The 20000-nt window shown below is 47.8% G+C and overlaps 2 protein-coding genes across 2 annotated transcripts in view; both read left to right on the top strand.

Moving 5' to 3' along the window:
- The window catches only part of LOC116223678 (protein eva-1 homolog C-like), a 23042-nt gene extending 6161 nt beyond the window's left edge, over positions 1-16881 (top strand). Inside the window, exon 2 of the mRNA XM_031581219.2 lies at positions 16383-16881. Within this exon, the coding sequence (XP_031437079.2) occupies positions 16383-16636 (254 nt within the window). The 3' untranslated portion in view covers positions 16637-16881. The remainder of the gene's footprint in view (positions 1-16382) is intronic.
- A 2359-nt stretch (positions 16882-19240) lies between these two features.
- The window catches only part of LOC105907300 (protein eva-1 homolog C-like), a 47315-nt gene continuing 46555 nt past the window's right edge, over positions 19241-20000 (top strand). The window contains exon 1 of the mRNA XM_031581849.2: positions 19241-19398. Coding sequence (XP_031437709.1) covers positions 19278-19398 — 121 coding nt within the window. The 5' untranslated portion in view covers positions 19241-19277. The remainder of the gene's footprint in view (positions 19399-20000) is intronic.

The following is a 20000-nucleotide window of genomic DNA, read 5'->3' as shown; positions in this document are numbered from 1 at the left end:
CTTTAACCACCTAAATACTGTTTGGTGTGAACTGTCTGCATTGTTCAAAGTAAATATAATAATAATTGTTTATTGCGTGCATAACTCCGTAAGTCTTGAGTTCAACCATCACTTAGTGTACGGAATCGGTCCTGTAACTTGAACCGCAGCGAGGTAACGGCTAATGCTAAACGAGGCTAAATGCTTTTTATCTTTCACTCGTGCTGTTGCTTTGTGTGACATTTAATAAACAACATTAAGTGGAAAACTGCACAGCTTGTGAAACTGAGCCATGCTTTCAGCAGCAAGCTGGGGTCGTGACAGCGGAGGGGAATGTGGCGAGACAGAGAGAGAACCATGAGGGGGGTGAAGAGAGAAAGAGAGAGAACCATGAAATGATAGAAGGAGGAGATACAGAGTTTCAGCACCGCACGCCAGGAGGTTGTGCAAGGGGGATTTCTTTAGAACAGCAGGTTCCTGGTGAAGAGGAGTAGTAGTAGTGGTAGTGTGTGTGTGTGTGTGTGTGTGTGTGTGTGTGTGTGTGTGTGTGTGTGTGTGTGTGTGTGTGTGTTAACCCCACTTGAGCGTGCCAGAGGGCAATCCCACAGATGCAGCTGTGTTTATGCCTGTCTCCTCTCTCACACACACACACACACACACACACACACACACACAAACACCATGCCTATCCCTTTTCATTCTCACATATCAGCCAGTCCAGAAAGACCTTCTTGCATTTCCCAGAATGCCTGAGAATGCTGTACCACTCTGTGCTTGTGCAGTCTGTTGGCATATGAACCTGCCCATTCCACTCCTCTCCTCTTTAAGGCTCTGCACTGTGCCTGCATCTGATGTTTGTCACTGTCATGCAAAGGTTCTTTCTAACTCACTTCTACGTCACTCTTTAATCCCCTCTCTGCGCCTCCCCTTCTTCTCCCACCACCATCATTCTTCTTTCTTTCTCTTCACCTCTCTTTTTTCATCTCTCTCTCTCTCTGATCTCTCTCAGCTCTTCTTCAATCAACAGTATGTCTGTCTGTTTGCTCACCTTCTCCCTCTTCATCTCTCTCATGGCTGTTTGCTGCTGTGCGATCTCTGCAATGGCTCAGTGTGTTGAAAAAAGGCTTACCCGTGTGTAAAGCCCAGTTCTTCATAAGAACTTGTCATCACAGCGATCAGATCACAGAACAATGATATGCCACACATGTTACACTGGACTTTATGATTGGTTTACTTAGACAACTTACACTGAACTCCATGGCTATGGCTTAGTTTTAAAAAAGTACTCTGACTTTAAACCATCGGGCAGACGTTTGGTCTGTTTGTTTTGTTTTGTTTTGATTTGTTTATGTCTGAGTCTGTGACTGCTTAGTATTTACAGCTAGATTTTGGCACACTCTCCCTCTCTAATTTGCCCATAGACTTTCATTTTCATTTTGGCCCCTACTTACCTACACCACTATCATCAGGGGAGACGCAGTCCTGGCACTCAGCACTTACAGCAGACAGTAGCAGAGACACTGAGGGAGGCTTCTCTGATCTGAGGTCAGTGATTCACCCCTGCAGGTAGAGACCCAGCAGTTAGGAGAGGCTAGCTGGGGAAAAGGGTCTCACTTTTCAGACCGCATTACTGAGCGGATTATCCTGCAGTCAATGGTGTGTGTGTGTGTGTGTGTGTGTGTGTGTGTGTGTGTGTGTGTGTGTGTATGTGTGTGTGTATTAGAGAGAAGGAGAAGGAGAAAGAGAAAAGGAGAGAAAGAAAGAGAGAGGGATTTAAAAGAGGGGCGGATAAGACTGTCATTATCTGGTTCAGTCCACCCCACTTACGTGTGTCTATCAAATTATCCACTCAACAGATGCCCCCCACCTCCCCTTCATCACTCCCGTTCCCCTTCTTCACCTCCCTCCCTCCCTCTGTCTCTTCCCCTCTCCTCTGTTCTGGCAGAGTTGTTAGGGAATGCCGGCAAGGCTTTGATGATTTTCTTCTCTCTCTCTCACTGAGCATACTCTTGGCTCTGGCAGGGGTAATTTTACGAGCCGTGGAAGAGCTGACATATCCCTCACTAACACATACACACTCTCACACACACACACACACACACACACACACACACACACACACACACACACACACAATGAGCGAGAGAGGAGCCGACATGTCTTTCTTAGAGGTTTTTTATACAGTGTTTTTTCGAGGCAGTAATATTGCACCATCAATCCGACTCGCTGTTTACCTGTATAAAAGGTACGGAAGCGGAATTGGCGGGGGGGGGGGGATTGTTGTTCCGCCACCAAGCCGGCAGTGGAGGGGTGGATGATGATGATGCTGCACCAACGGTGCTTGAGTCTGAACATTGCTATAAATGTACATGGTTTGCAAGACTCTGCCGACACTGGGTTCCCTGTCATTGTTTTTGTGACAGTGACAGGTTGGCTAGATCATTTCGAATGCATATTATATTCAAGACACTTTCAAGACGCTGTTTTTACTGGTCTATGGTCACGCCTCTGGTTCCGGCACACTGGCAGGCTCTGGAAAAGGACGCACATTACGCCACCTCTGTTTGGGTCCGTGTAAACAAGCGAAGGCGGCATAATGGGGGGTGTTCTTAATGGTATTATTGCGGGATCTCTGTATAAAAAGGACTTCAGTCTCGACTCCAGACACACCCAGAAAGAGAGAGAGAGGGGAGACTTGTCCTTCTTAATCTCGACTCCAGACACATAGACACACACACACACACACACACACACACACACACACACACACACACACACACACACACACACACACACACACACAGTGTAGCACCTTCTCCTTTATCTGCGACTCGGGTGAAACAATCCGAGCTCTGTGAGCCCCCCTGAGCCCAAGACCCTCTCCTCCCCTGTGTGTGTATGTGTGTGTGAGTGTGTCTATGTCTGTGTGTGTGTGTAGGTGTGTGTGTGTGTGTGTGTGTGTGTGTGTGTCTATGTCTGTGTGTGTGTATGTGGTGTGTGTGTGTCTATGTGTGTGTGTGTGTGTGTCTGTTTCTGTGTGTGTGTGTGTCTATGTCTGTGTGTGTGTATGTGGTGTGTGTGTGTGTGTCTATGTGTGTGTGTGTGTGTGTGTGTCTATGCCTCGTGTGTGTGTGTGTGTGTGTGTGTGTCTATGTCTTTGTGTGTGTGTGTATGTGTGTGTGTGTGTGTGTGTGTGTGTGTGTGTGTGTGTGTGAGCCCCCCTGAGCCCAAGAACATCTCCTCCCCTGCTGGTATGAGGAAGCGCAGAGAGAAGAAAGAGAGAGAGGGGGAAGATGAAGACAGAAGTACAGAGACTAGACAAAGGGAGAGAACGGGGGGAAGATAAACAGAATAGGACTTTAGAGGAGGAAATAGAGGGATGTAAGCACGCAAAGGAAAGTGAAGAGAGAGAAGATTGCCATTGATGGAGGGATCTACTGAGGCAGAGTAAAGGAGAAAAATGAAAGTGAGCATAGGCGAGACATATTGCAGAGACAGGAGAGACAGGCAGGTGTGTGTGAGCCAAAAAGGACAACATAAAAACCCTGAAAAAGACAAAAATAACACACGCACAACCATACAGTGAGAGAGAGAGAGAGCGAGAGAGATAAATCAAAATGTAGATAGAGACAGCGAGAGAAGGCGAGAGGCCTTGATGGAGTGATGAAAGGAGCAGGTTCCTAAACAAGGCTGCATTGTGTGTGTTGCTCTTTCCAAAGCCAGACCCTGACACTCCACATTACAGCCCGGCCCACCAGCCTCCCAGCACTGTAATCTGGGCTCAGACCCCCCATGCCCCGCAACCCCAGGTAGCTGTGTGTGTTTATGTATGTGTGTACCGTGTGTGTGCGAGTACTTGTGTGCATGTGTGTGTGTGTGTGTGTGTGTGTGTGTGTGTGTGTGTGTGTGTGTGTGTGTGTGTGCGAGTGTGAGTGCTTGCGTGCATGTGTGTGTGTGTGTCTTTGTGTGTGCGAGTGCTTGCGGGGATGTGTGTGCGTGTGAGTGTGTGTGTGTGCGTGCGTGTTTGTATGAGTGTGTGTGTGTGTATGTGGGTGGATGTGTATTTGTGTGTGTAAAAGAAAACTCCCCATGTGTGGGTATGTACAATGTGCTTGAACCCTCTCTATCTACCTGGCATGGCTGGTACCAGAATGACCAGTGCTCCGTAGATTTGGCCTTAAGATTGCAGGTTATTGTGTGTCACAATTTCCATGTCGAAGAAACCACAGTAAACCACTCGTGTTTTTTGGTATTTTAAGCACTTTCTCCATAGCTAAGCTCCCCCCTCTCTCTCCCTCTCTCTCTCCCACTCTCTCTAACTCTCTCTCCCTCTCTCTCTCTCTCTCTCCCTCTCTCCCTCTCTCCCTCTCTCTCTCTCTCTCGCTCTCTCTCTCTCACTCTCTGTCTGCAGCTTCCAGTCTTCCCTTAGGCCCTCTGAGAGCTCTCTGTTATGGCTGCTCCTTGCCCTAAGACCTGTGCCCATTCACAGCAACTATCCAAATCCCCTAATCAATCTAACCCTACTCTTAACTCCCCCAGTCTTAGCCCTGGCCCCCACCAGAACCTACACAAGCTTAAGCCTCTCTGGAGACTGGAGTGTTTGAATAATAGGCCTACTATAGATTTTATATACAAGCATTTTTTGTTTTGGTTTCTGTTGTTCCGTGTTCCCACGTGTTCCCTATATTCCCCAAATATACTGTACTAAGTACTATATTTACTAAATATACTGTACTAAGCATTATATGTACTAAGTTGGCTAACGTTGGATGGCTGGAGGTGCTCCGTTGTAATCTGTCTTTTATAAGCAACCAGAAGCATATGAAAATCAGCTATTTAAAACCCACTCTAAGCTGGCACAACAGGCAAGTACTGCATACAGCTGTGTCCCGGGAACAGTGCCTTTAAACCTAACGCACAGGTCAGTGTATAGTAACCCAAGACCATAAATCAAAGCCAAGTTTGGCAGTGCATGATGAATAACTTCTCGTAGGTGCAGAGACTCTGGTGCCGTACGCACACGAGCGTTGGTGTGTTGCCGTCTAGCCAGGCCGCAGCCGGGATACGGGCCTCTGGGCTCCGCTGTAAATGGAGAATCCAGCCGGACTTGTGGGTTTTTATTGCCCTGCACTGGTGAGTGGTGAGTTGGCGTGAGAGTCAGCAGGGACCTTGTGAATCAATTTAGGTGTGACTTCATGAGATCACAATATTGCAGTATTATATGCAGTAGTGTTAGAATGAGATTTGAGTTGAGTCTCTGAAAGGTGAAACTTCTATTATTAAAGTGTTAAATGTAAGAATTACGAACTTCTCAGTGCTATAGAGAGGTCATTCTTAACCAAGACATTGTTTCTTGGCATTACTGTATGCACCTTCACACCAGAACAAATTCCAAGTAGGTGTAAACCTACTTGGCAATAAATCCCATTCTGATTCTGATCCTGATTCTGATGACTCAAAGTAAAACATCTTGATACCAAACTGAGCCAGTGTTTTTGCCCTGTGAATGCTACTGTGGTTCCAAAGCTTTGCTGTATTTTTCCAATTGGTGTTAAAAATGGACTCCCAGCCTACTCAAAGGCTTTAGCCTCGTTAATGGTCAGATCTACCATCTCCACCCCTCCTGGTCTGTAAGTGAATGTTGTTGTGGTGTGTGTCCACACTCACACACACACTCACACACACAGACATACATGAGCACACTCGTGCGCACAAACACAGACACGCACACGTTCCCCATCTCCCTAAGACCCACGTTTGTCTGCTGTCAGCCGTCAGTCCTCAGGTCTAAGCCTTTGAGTTCTTTACACAGCTTTCTTCTTTCATGCCTGCCCGCCCGCCCACCCACTCTTCCTCCTTACCCCAACCCCCTCCTCACTCTTCATCCATCTCTTTTCGCTTCCCCTCTATCTTTCTCTCTCTCTCTCTCTGATCCTGCTCCTCTTTTTTTCCTTCCCACTTTTTAAATGGAAATTCCTCCCATTTCATCCCCTTGTAGTCCCTTTGAGAGTGAGAGGGGTTTTGTCGATGTGTAGACTGGATCCATCCCTGGAAGCTGCCTCGCTGTCCTTGCCCCCCCCCCCCAGCTTTGATGCCCCGGCCTGGTGCGCATAAGGACAAGAGGGGTGGGGGTGGGGGTGGGGGTGGGGGGGCAAGGGTCTCCACTACCCCATTAAGACCCCCGACCCCTCCCCTAACCTGTCTCTAGTAGTCCCTTCAGGAAAGCGAATGATGGTCAGTTTCTAACCAGAGGAAATACCCCACTTGAGTCCTCTTCCCCTCCACGTCCTCCAGAGCTGTGTGAGAGATGCAGCTTAAAAGCCTGCTGAGGTTTTGACACAGTCTTTCACATGATGAGTGTCAGGGCCCTCACTTCATGCCTCCTTCCTCTGTTTCCTAATGGCAGGGAATCAAAATGGCTAGTTACATGTCGCTTTAAAGGTGTAGTCCTTCATTATAATCCACTATACTTTTTGTCCTGTTCAGCAAAATTCTGCTCACACTCTGTCTGTCTGTCTGTCCAGTGTGTGGGCTAAAAAAAAAAAACTTGTTAGTGTTCATGCACAGTTCTTTCTCAGTAAATGGGAAACAAACAAAGTGCCTCAGACTGAGCCATACTCTGTTCCAGCCAATCAGAAGAAGCACAGAATGGAAAGCTGTCATGCTCAAATATCAATAACCTTTCACCAGAATCAAGACCCTCACCTTTAACATGCATTCTGTCTGAGGGTATCAGCATCAGCATATTGAACAGTACGCACATTCTCTGTCTGCACTCTATGTCCCACTCGCAACATATATGCAATATGCACTCAACACAACTTTGTGAGCATGCTGTTTGTAGGCTACTTATTGTGTCTATATTGTTTTGAGATTCAAAGAAAGTTGAAGTTTGTTTACCCATCAACAGCCCAGTGTATGTGTTGTAGCATCTATTTATCTAAAGGATCATCTGTGTGCAGTTTCTGTGAAAGACCTCTTCAGACTGCAGCATCACATGACCGATCATAGCAAATCAATCTGCCCAACGCTGTGGAAGTCTAGAGATGTCTATGGGAACACGGATCATAGCAAATCAATCAGTCCAGAGATGCCTCAATCACACACATAGCATAGCAAATCAATCAGTCCAGAGATGCCTAAATCACACACATAGCATAGCAAATCAATCAGTCCAGAGATTCCTAAATGGGACCACGGGTCATAGCAAATGAATCAGTCCAGAGATGCCAACCATTATCATTTTCCCTGTGACGCTCAAGTTGTTTGTTTTATTGGAGCAAACAGACCCACGGATGTAGTTCCAGCTCTAGTGCCTGGCATTCCATTTGATGATCATGCTTTCTACCTCCACACAAAAGCACCTTCTCTCCCTAAGAAGATGCTTCCTCTAATGTGTTTTTGTAATGAAATCACCCTAACATAGTACGCTACTGGCCTCTCTAGCCTTCCATAGTTTGGATAGGAGGGTTAGTGGCGGTTTGTGGTCGCACGGCTAGTAACTAAAAGGGGACTATCAGAAGTGTGACCAAAATGAGAGCAAAACAGCTTTTCTGATTTTATTTTCTGCTGCTGATTCAGAAAAAAGAAAGGAGAAGGAGGATATGACATCCACACCATGTTTGTTCTTCTCTACTTGTCCACCACACATCTGTGGTGGCCTGTGTGTGTGTGTATGTGTGTGTGTGTGTGTGTGTGTGTATGTGTGTGTGTGTGTGTGTGTGTGTGTGTGTGTGTGTGTGTGTGTGCGCGTGCATGCGCGCGTGTGTGTGTGTGTGTGTGTGTGTGCATGTGTGTGTGTGTGTGTGTGCATGTATGTAAACATGCTTTACTGCGAGTCAAGACCTTTGCACAAACGTAAAGGATATTCCCGGAACCCATCCACCCACTTGATTCCCACCTTCCATTCCTGACTCACCCAGCCACCCACACTCTCAATCACACACACACACACACACACACACACACACACACACACACACACACACTCACACTCACTATATATGCCTTACTGGGTCCGTCTTGTGAAAACTGTCCAGTTGTTCCTGGGCTGGAGTGGAGTTGCTGACCTTTGACCTGTGAGGTCAGGCTAAGAGGCACATGCTAACAGGGAGGTGGCCACTGGGACGGACCCTTGGGGATGTGGGGGTGGCTGGCGGAGCCGGTTGCCTGGTGAGGGTATTCACAAAACCCCTGACACACACTTAAACACACATACACATGCCCCAGTGCAATGCACACATATCATTTCCATGTCTGGCATGCCAGGTTACACACACAAACACACTTTCTCTGTCTGAGTCTAGATTACCACCATGGTTCCAGTCTCTCTCATACACACACACACACACACAAACACACACATGAACAGATCAAGGTAAAGTGCAATCACACATGCTTAGAGACTAGGTTACACACATGCAAAAGGGTCATTAGGGCTCTATATGTCAAAAGGTCTGAAGGTCTGAAAACTGGTCTGAAGTGAACCTTGTGAGCATAGACCTTGATGTATTCAGCATAGTGCTTGCTCGACATCTTGTCCAAACCATTGTTTCTCTCTCCCCGTGATATACTGGACCAGGGGACTGAACTGGCCCTTAAAACTGCCAAGTCACTTATCTAGAGCCCAGCCACCAGCACCACGGATTAGTGTCCATATGACTGCTACCCCATAGGCTGCCTATACCACCAGCAATTAGGTCTGTGCGTGAGTGTGTGTCTCTCTCTCTCGCTCTCTCGCTCTCTCTCTCTCTCTCTCTCTCTCTCTCTCTCTCTGTCTGTGTGTGTGTTGTGGAGACTAGAGTGTGTGAGGGCCTCCAAAGGAAACAGCCCTGATTTGTTTTTGTCTGGTCTCCCGTTTTAATTACTGCAGCTGCCCTAGGGTTTTGAAACACACACACACACACACACACACACACACACACACACACACACACACACACACACACACACACACACAAACACACACACACAGAGAGAGAGGGAGAGAGAGAGACCTGACACACAAATGCACTCCCTCACACAGACAATGGATGTGTGTGTGTGTGTGTATGTGTTTGTGTGTGTCAGTGTGAGCATGTTGGTGCAAAGGTGTGTATGTTTGATTATTGTAATGCTACCTACCATGGCTTAGTACAGACAGAAGAAACACACACTGCCCTACTAAACTCTTCACCCCCGACAGGGTTAACTCCAACTCAGGGCCGAACCTCATGTGAGTAAGCCCCTTCAGCTGATGTGTGTGTGTGTGTGTGTGTGTGTGTGTGCGTGGGTGCGTGCGTGCGTGGGTGTGGGTGTGTGTGCGTGTGTAAGAAAGAGAGACAGAGAAAAACTATTTTGAAAGGTATTGAGAGTGAGTCATGTTTTTCTCCTGTACGGGTTAGGGGTAAAGTGAGTGTGATGAATAGGGCCTCTGAAATTGTTGGCCTTAAAGTAAGATTTGAGATCAAGCATTTCCAAGAAATCTTGTATCATTATTTGATTATAATTTAGCGTTAGGGAAATTCATTTTGGTGTTTGTAACGGGCGCATTTGTCCCCGCCGTTTCAGCGCCATGGTATCTGAACGTCTGCCTTCTACCGGAGTGAGCGAGCAGATTTCAGCTGCAGCGGGCGCTGCCCACGGGCTCCCAAAAGCCACGTCTTTTGGTCAGCGTGTGTGTTTAAAATAAATCTCCGTTTCCCGAGAACTCTGCTCGGCGCTTTGATGGCCCACGGTGGGTTAAACCTCCAACCAGTACCCGGTCGCAAGCGGTGCCCAGATTGGCTGCCTGCTTCAGCCCATTTAGCGCAAGCTGCTTTTGAGTGATGCCAGGCCATGGGCCGCCCAGCCCTTGTGGAGACCGACGGAGAGAGAAAATGAAAGTCGTCAATAATTACCGTTTTTATGGTTTCGGGGAAATTCTTCCATTAGGCATCCTTTTGCGTGCGCTGAGTCCAGTGTGGTCGCCTAATTATTACATTTTGACGAAAATAAACCCCCAATAAAAAATAACAGAGAAATGCATCAGGCGAACATTCTGAATACATTTGAAGGAAGATGATGTGTATTTACGTCTACAATTGCCTTTAGTTTTGGATTTCTCAGGCATTAAAGCTACGTTTTTAGCAATGGGAATATGTGGTGGGACTACCATTGGCCATGCTTTCGGTTATCACATTGTTCTCTGAGGTGTATTTGTAAGGAAACTGACTTTTTTCCCCTTGTTTTCACCACTGCCACTTTGTCTCTATCAGTAGATGGTTGACAGCTTAAAGACTAAGCTAAAAGTGAATGTTTCATTTGGGTTGTGTCAAAGACAGCAGTAGAGTGCATGAAAGGGAATGGATTGATGTGGAGATGTAGGGAATGAGAGGAAGTTAGTGAGAAGAGAGAGAGAGAGAGCAGGCCAGAGTATTCCTGGTCTTTTGCTTTTCCACCAATAGACAGCAGCTGTATCATTTGAAAATAAGGGAAGTCCCTGAGAACACGGTAATAATCTCCACTGTGTGTGTGTGTGTGTGTGTGTGTGAGCTCCACCCCTGCAGCCTGCATGCAGTGGAGTCACATTCCCCCTCCTTACTCAAGCAGAACTCTTTTTTCCTCTCTCTCCTTCTCTCCCCCCTCCCTCTCTCTCTCTCTCCTTTACCCTTCACTGATGTGGTTTGTATCAGGTAACCTAAGTCCTGTACACAGCAAGTGTGCATGTGTTTCGTTTCTCATAAAAGAGGTTATCACCATCCCATATCAGTCCAATCTCTCTCTCCCTCTTTCTCCCTCTCCCATACACACACACACTCACACACACACACACACACACACACACTCACCCACACACACACACACACTCACTCACTCACTCACCCACACACACGCACACACACACACACGCACACACAAACACACAGAAAGAGTGAAGAGATACCTGAACAAGCGCACATGCACTCACATGCAGACATCCTCCACGCAAAGCCATTTGTCTTACACACGCGCGCGCACACTAATCCTCAGCTGCATGCATGTCTGGGCATGCGTTTCTCCCACCGTGTATACCCCGTCATGCATGCAGACTGCGGCGCTGCTCTCTAACACCCGTTACACTGCACAGATTTAGTGATGTAGTGACCATAGACATATATAGATATGTCTATGGTAGTGACTCCTCTGTCCAATCGGAGACTGACGTGAAGGGTCGTCCCCTCCCGGTGGCCACAGCACTTATCTCCTGTTGACACAACATCGCTTCCTGTCTGAGCTGGCCATCACGCGACCCCTCCCCCACAGGTCAGCCATCAAGAGGCCAATTAGCAGCCGGAGCTTCTGTGTTACTGGTGGTTAATTGGCCGCCAGGTATCACATGACTGTCGCTGAAGACCCGGAGTGTGTTTTGGGTGAAATATCAAATATTTGTGTGAGAGAGAGAGAGAGAGAGAGAAAACTCACATGACTGGAGGAAGTGCTCTCAGTGTGAGATTAAAAGGAGATGGATGGAGATGGGCAAGAGGTTGGTGGTCGTCACATGATTGGGTTAAAGGTCAGTCTGTGATTCTGGTGATAGTTTGCAAATGAAATTACACCCCACCCTTCCGTGCTGCTGAAGCAACATGTTGATTGGCAGAAGTTGTTTATGGCTCAGTCCAAGCCGCCACGTTTCAGACCAGGGCTGTGTGCGAACATGTTTTTAAAGCACGTTTACACTGATTGGACAGCTAGAGGACTGTGAGGAGCAATTTGCTGGAAGAAGTGCACTGGATTATAATCATGGACTCTAAGTGCCCAGTTTCATGATAGGGAGACTGATAATGTATAGCTTCACTGTGGACATAGGATAGTGTTTTACTGGGAAGTGACTGGTAAGAGGTACATTATCAGGGGGGTGTGTGTGTGTTGTCTCAAGTAATAAAGCAGTAAAGACACACGTACACACACACACTCTTAACTGCACACACGCTTTCTTTCTCAAGGTCACACACACATGCATGCACACCATTTTCTCTGTCACAAACAACATGCAAGCATACACCCACCCACACACACACACACACACACACACACACACACACACTATGCATGTGTACACACTCAAGATAACACAGGACAGCTTGGCTTTGATGTTGGCTGCTCGCGTGATTCCGTGACCTACATCGTGTGGCTGCGCCGTGTGGGTTTATGAGGCTTGGTTATGGGTGAGGGCACGGCTGTAGTCCCTGGGAACCACGCAGTGCTCCTCCCTCTCATCCAAATGGAGGAAACTGCTCCGTTTAGAGAAGGGGTGTGTGGCTGCTTCCTGCCTGTCTGTCAAACATGTTTCAAGCATGCAGAATTCACACTAATTATTCAAAGGTCATTCTTAAAGACTGCTATTGGCAAGGGCATTCAAAAGTAAAATGTGGAAATGATAGGTGCATTTACCAAAATAACATTACCAGACACGATGATATTTGAAAATGAAGAATATTTAATGTGAAATAATATATATATTATATAACATATATCTTTTAATCTGGGTATGATGGGTTTTAAATGGTTATATTATTCTGTGGACATAGGTTACTGGGACCCTGCCGTAACCAGGCAGTAATACAGCGCCTACACCCCTTAACTTGAACAGGGCTTATCATGTTGAATACAGGCTTGATGGAAACCAACTACCAGAAAAGAAGGATCTACTCCTCCAGGATGTTCCTTTGTTTAAAGAGAACACACCAAGCACTACGATAAGAACGTTAAGGATCTCACATATCTCCTTGACAACACTGTCTTTTCCCAATGCAAGTGTGTGTGTGTGTGTGTGTGTGTGTGTGTGTGAGAGAGAGAGAGAGAGATAGAGAGAATTGTTTTTGCAGTTCAGACAGTTAGATCATGCTTCACATCTCTAGAACACACACAAACTAGTGTGTGTTGATTTACCACACCTTGGGCACCACGTTGTTGTTGTTGTCATCACTACTGCTGATGCTGCTGGTGTTGTTTGTGTTTGTGTTTGTGTTTGTGTTTGCGTGTGGTCCCGGCTGAGCTTGTGCGTGCCAAGTTCACGCCCACCTGCGGTGGAATGCCGCGGGTTCTGCCAGAGGGCACGGTTGCTGCTGCTGCTGCCGACGGTGTCTGTTGGCACAGCAAAGGCTAGGAGGAGCCAGCGCCGCAGACTTCTTTCGCCCCCTAGGAAACCACAAGCACACACTTAAACAGCCATAAATTAACACCCCGGAGGGGGAGGAAGGCTGGAAGCTTTTAACCACAAAAAACAAACTCCCCCTCCCTCTGCACTCTCCCCCAGATTAATGATGTTGAGCATTTGACCCCTTTACTCCGTGGATACAGTTGCTACCTGTCACCGCTCACGCCTGAGTTGTCCCGGACTTAGAAGCGGAGGCGGTGCTCGTTTTACAACAGGACATCCGATTGGTGTTTTTTTTTCTAACGGTGACAAATGGTGGTGTGGTGGCCTCACCTCTTTCAATGGAGGAAGTGACCCTCTGTGGCCCTTAGATATCCGCCCCTCACTTTTGCTGCTGTCTGCATTTGGTATCCATGGCAATGAGACAGCAATGAGGACACTGGCTGATATTGTTGTTGGAGGGAAAAAGAGAAAGAGAATGTGTGTGAGAGAGAGGGAGAGAGAGAGAGTGAGAGAGAGAGAGAGAGAGAGAGAAAGAGAGAGTGTGTATGTGTGTGTGTGTGAGACAGAGAGAGAGAGAGAGAGAGAGCGATTGTGTATGTGTGGTTGTGTGAGACAGAGAGACAGAGAGAGAGAGAGAGAGAGAGGGAGTGTGTATGTGTGTGTGTGTGAGACAGAGAGAGAGAGAGAGGGAGAGAGAGAGAAAGAGGGAGAGAGAGAGAGAGAGAGAGAGAGAGAGAGAGATTGTGTGTGGTGTTTACACAGGACCATATCATCGCCAGTTAATTGAACTCTAAGCTGAGAGTTCCTTATCACTGTGTAAACTAGGTGAGTGTGAGAGAGTGTGTGTGGGTGTTAACACATGTGTGTGTTTACAAATGCGTGTGTGTGTGTGTGTACCCCTTAACACCTTAGATGTTTACCCAGCTCTCAGTGCCAACAGGAAGCCTTTTGACACACAGCTGGGCAATAAGCCTTCAATCAAGATCCCTTCAGCTCCACACTGATGGTAACAATACAACAAAAATTAGTGTGTACACCTTGGCAAAGCCAGTGGATTTTCTACCAACATAACAAGCTACATTCAAGTGTGAACAAGTGGACTTTTGCACATCCGCATTAATCCCCCCCCCCCACACACACATTACAAACCCCTACAACTGGATCTGATTGATTTAGCAACTTTTGATCTCATGATGTGGTCATTGACTTTACACAAAGAAGATCTTTACATTTACTCATATCTAGCTTTTTGTCTGCTCGTTTGTAGCGCTCTGTTTTTATATATTCACACCCTTCTCTCCCCCACCAGTGTGTGTTTCCTACTGTGCCGTGAAAGCTCTTGCTAGCACACATTCTCTCTGCTGTGCCGTAGTTGGCAGTCCTCCTTTAGCCTGTAGCGCTTCATCACATTCCCTGCACTCTCTTCCCATTCACTGGGCTTTTCACAGGCAGCGGTACACTTAAGCCGGCCGCTATTTCAGCACCTAATCCTGGAAAGAAAAGGATGCCCCTGTGGCATCGGTGAAGAAAAGGAAAGAACAGAGCCGCTCCTGATTGTTTGCATGGCTATCAAGGACAAGAAGCAATGGGAGAGTGCCTCCCTCATGGTATTTTTGTCTGGGCTTGGGTGGTATACTGATCCACCGGGGATCCGTTTGGATTATTCTCACCCCCGTGGTGGTGAAGAGTTAAAAGCAATTCAGGGTGAGTGGCAGGGATGATATGAGCGTTTGTCTTTCACATCCTGCAGCTTAAGTCCTGCCAGGCTAAGTGCCTGATCTGGCATATAGGGAGAGTGGCAAATCCCCAAAGTGCAGAGTGTTGGAGGCCAATGGGAGAAGAGTAAGACCCTGGGAGTTGTAGTGTATACAGAGGACTGAGGAGAGGAGAGGAGAGGACAGGAGTGGAGAGGAGAGGAGAGGAGAGGAGAGGAGAGGAGAGGAGTGGAGAGGACAGATGAGAGTAGTGGAGAAGAGAAGACACAGGAGGAGAGAGGAGAGGAGAGAAAAGGAGAGGAGAGGAGGGGACAGAGGAGAGCAGAGCAGAGGACAGATGAGAGGTGAGGAGAGGAGAGGAGAGGAGAGGGAAGGACAGAGGAGAGGAGTGGAGAGGAGTGGAGAGGACAGAGGAGAGGAGAGGAGAGGACAGGACAGGACAGGACAGGACAGGAGAGGAGAGGAGAGGAGTGGGGAGGAGTGGACAGAGGACAGAAGACAGAGGAGAGGAGAGGAGAGGAGAGGAGAGGAGAGGAGTGGAGAGGACAGGACAGGAGAGGAGAGGAGAGGAGAGGAGAGGAGTAGGTGGAGCTGAGTAGGGTGAGCTCAGTGAGACTGTCAGGACTTGTCTGTGAGGAGCATTCCAAGTACACAGGTCGGAGATCACCCTGAACTCTCACTGCTTGTCTCTCTCATACTCTCTCACACACACTCTTACACACAGACATGCAAACACACACACACACACACACACACACACACACACTCAAATACATGCATAAATGCATATTCTATTTTCCAAATCACACACAAACACACCCACACCCAACCACGAACCCACCCACACACTCTCTCTCTCTCACACACACACACACACACAGAAAGACCCTCCAAAGAGTCTTGCCTGGGGTTGTGTGTGTGTGTGTGTGTGTGTGTGTGTGTGTGTGTGTGTGTGTGTGCGTGTGCGTGCATATGGCTGTCTGTCTCTACCCACACTGTCCCTGAAGCGTTCATGAACAATAACAAAACCAACGAGGCAACAGGCAGCACAGTCCGGTTGCCGCGGTTACAGTATCACAGCTTAATGAAGGGTGCTTTTCACATGAGCGCCACATCTCCAAGGTGGTCCAGGACCAGGGCAGGCCTGTGCACATCCTGCGCGGTGCCACCGCTTCACCGTCACTGTTTGTTGACATTTCTACGTCTTGAAATGAGCGACGCGCTCCCAGTGCCAAAACAAGCCGGATGAAAAACGGCAACAGCCAGCCAGCCAAGCGCCAAGTTCTAAAGAAGCACTGTTCAGGACAAACACACCCTGTTTGTTGCCTTTGTTTGGCCTGAACTTCCCTTTTCAACAGGAAGAGAAAGCGAGAGAGAGAGAGAGAAAGAGAGAGAGAGAGAGAAAAAGAAAGAGAGAGAGAGAGGAGAAATAACAGCCTTGCTCCTGCCAGTGTTATCTGTCCAGACTGAATAAGATGCTGTTGTGTGCGCTTTGTCTAATAACATTTTTTAATTTGTTTTATTTAATTTTATGTAAATTCCTTGAGGGTGTCCGTAGTAACCATCACTGTGGTGTTGGTTGATTCCAGGTTACCTGTCCAAAGTGCTGAGGAACTACACGGAACAGGCCTGCGACGGAGACTTCCTGTCTGTTCGCTGCCCGCCCCGCACCACCATCACCGTCCAATCAGCCTTCTACGGGAGGAGAGGCCCTGCCTACTCGCAGCCGTGTCCCGCCCCCCTGTCGGTCCTCAGCGGGGCTCGGCCAATAGCAGAGGAGACTCCGTGTCATGTGTCCACCTCACTGCAGGTAAGCAGGCTTAAGATAAGGTGCATAGGATGATAATGCATGTAAGCAGTGTAACATAACTGTAAATACGTGGTGTGTGTGAGATGCCCTGCTGATGTATTTCTCCGATGGCTTATTGATTTGAAGTGACTGATCAGATCAGATCAGTGACAGAAAGACGTGACACAGACATATTTTTGACCAAAATCGATTGCTGTCGGACAGTGGTAGGTCCTAGAGTCCAAGTGCAGATAAAGTACCCCTCCCCATCATCCAAGCTCTTCCCAGATTCCAAGAGTGCATTCCTTTCCACACACACACACACACACACACACACACACACACACACACACACACACACACACACACACACACACACACACACATATTCACAACCCACCACTCTCCACCACCCTTTCCCTGTGTGTGTGTGGGTGTGTGTGTGTGTGTGTGTGTGTGTGTGTGTGTGTGTGTGTGTGTGCACGCACACGTATTAAGCATCAAAGAGAATCTCTGGCTCTCCGAAGTAGGGGGGCCACACACACAAAAGAAGCCCCTTGACTGTGTCCTCTCCAGGCCTCTTCAGGGGGATGTAGTTGGGGCTGGCGGGTGTCCAGTGGAGACCTGGGGGGACCTGGGGGAGGAGGGACTGAGGGATGGAGCCTCCCCCTGAGGAGAAATATGGGCCAAAAAGGTCTCAGCAAAAAAAACATTATGCAACCAGCTCCAGTCATGTTCACACACACGCACACTCACACTTACACTTACACACTCACCTCCTGACACTGGTTTCCCCTAGAGGGTTAAGACCATAGAGGCGTGCGACTCCAAGGAAAGAGTGTGACGCAACAAAAATCCCAAACACTCGCCAGGCAACGGAGAACAGAGTGTACAGCTGACTTCAAACATGTCGTTTCTGGTCATGTTTCTTCACTAATCTGAGCAAGCATCTGAGTGTGTGAGTGTGAGTGTGTGTGTGTGTGAGAGACAGAGAGAGAGAGAGAGAGGCAGAGAGAGAGTGTGTGTATGTGTGTATGTGCAGTTTGGATTTTGTGTTCTTTTGCACACGGATCTGTAAAGTACCCATCCTTTTGAGCATTAGCTGACATTTGACAAGCTGTCAATCAAATTCATAGCAGGTCCCTTGAAGTCTGCCACTGTTACCTGACCCCATGTGCAAACAACACGTGCACACAACACATACAAACACCCACATATGCACACACACGCACTCACACACACACACACACACACACACACACACACACACACACACACACACACACACACACACACAGACACACAGTATTACGTCATGCCACCACATACATTTAGCAAAACCATTAATAGTGGGATCTTTTTTAATAGCATGAAATAAAGTATAGAAATTTCCCAGAATGCTTCCATAAGTAAATGTCATGACATGCACCAGGTCATCCCCCAAGCTGAAAAGGTCAACAGGCTGATGTTCCTGGCTAAGAACTTTGAGAGCAAATAGCTATTTTGATGAAACACACATACACACACACACACACACACACACACATACACACACACACACACATACACACACGTCTATATATGGGTCCATACACACTTGTGCGTTGTCCACACATGCACCACATGCTTTGCCTGTCTCCCCCTTGTTTGTTTAAGTCTAATCCACACCTCCACTCATCCTTTGAATGTGACCTGGGGCACCTAACCGCAGCCTGTCTCACACCACCAGTGTGTGGGAGTGCGCCAGTGAGTGTGTGTGAATGAGTGTCTGCCTCTCTTTCCCCCGTGTGTGTGTGTGGGTGTGTGTATTTGTGTGCAGTTTAAAGAACTTGAAGCTTTTAAATACCAATGCAGGTTCTGAAGGAGACAGACAGACAAGCAGAATATCTCTCTCCTCTTTTGAAAAAAATGGAATACACATTAAAAAGGTGTAAGAAATTGAAAATAAAATTACCGGATTAGGTTTGCCTGGAACTCTCTTTCTCTCTTCCCATCTTTTCTTCTTTCCTTCCTCCTTTCGTTCTCTTATTCTTTTTCCCGGAATTCCGTGCGGGCGAATTTGATGCGCTGGAATGTGCTCACCTGTGTCAAAACAAACGACAGAGCGTCTGAAACTGGAGAGCACTGCCAAGCACTGCCAATCCCCCCCCCCCTTTCTCTTACTCCCCCCTCTCCCTCTCTTTCTACCTCACTATCTTTCTGTCTCTCTCTCTCATTCTCATATAGCTGCATTCAGAGCGTTGTTTGAAGTGGTTTTAGGTTTGCTGTGCCGTCAGTCTCTCATCTACCTTGTGCTCATTGTGTCTTCCACTCCTCCCTCCCTCCCTCTCTCTCCCTCCCTCCTTGCCTCCCTCCTTCCCCTCTGCCCTTCCTACCCTCTGCCCTTTTCTTTTTCTCCTTGGCCCCCTTGTTCTTCCCCTCCTCTCCTCCCTCACTCCTTCCATCTGTCCACTGTCATTCTCCCTCATTCTGTCCACCCCTCCACATGCTCCACTCCCTTTCCATCTCTCTCTCTTTTCCATCTCTCTCTCTCTCTATCCCCCCCTTACGCTCTGTCTCCCTCCTTTTCTCTCTCTCTCTCCCTTCTCTCTCTCTCTCCCCCTCTCCTCACGCTCTGTCTCCCTCCTTTTCTCTCTCTCTCTCCCGCCTTCTCTCTCTCTCTCTCTCTGTCTCTCTCTCTCTCTCTCTTCAGAAGATGCAGGATGAGTGCCAAGACAGGAGGAGTTGTCAGGTGCTTGTCAACAGTCGTCTCTTTGGAGCTGACCCCTGTCCAACCACCAGCAAATACCTCACATTGTGGTACAAATGCAGGCCCAGTGAGTATCACACACACACACACACACACAGGCATACGTGTCAACTCTCACACACACACGCAGCTATACACAGTCAGTAACAACAATTCTCACACATTTACGCATGTGCACTTTACACACACACACACACAAATACACTTTTAGGCATATATGTGTAAACTTTTGCCTCTACACCCCCCCCCCTCCCCCTCAGATACACACACCACACAAGATCATTTTCTCACACACACACACACACACACACACACACACACACACACACACACACACACACGCACACACACACACACACACACACTCAGGGCACCTCACTGACCCATCTCCTGCTCCCTGTCTCTGTGTGTCTCCTTGGGTATTGGGAACCTCCAGCAGCTCTTTGTGTTCTCCCAGTTAAGCGGGAAGACAACAGCACTTACTGACTCTCCAAAGACCGGAGCTCTCCTCTCTCTCTCTCTCTCTATCTCTCTCTCTATCTCTCTCTCTCTCTCTCACTCTCACTCTCACTCTCTCCATCCATCCTTTCTTCACCTCCTACTTTATTTCTGAATCACATTTCTCTCATCATGCTGCAGTTTTTGTGCTCCCGTTTTCGAAACAGCTTT

Source organism: Clupea harengus, chromosome 15 (genome assembly GCF_900700415.2).
Source record: "Clupea harengus chromosome 15, Ch_v2.0.2, whole genome shotgun sequence".
Classification (NCBI taxonomy): domain Eukaryota; kingdom Metazoa; phylum Chordata; class Actinopteri; order Clupeiformes; family Clupeidae; genus Clupea; species Clupea harengus.
This window is presented reverse-complemented; position numbering and strand designations above follow the sequence as displayed.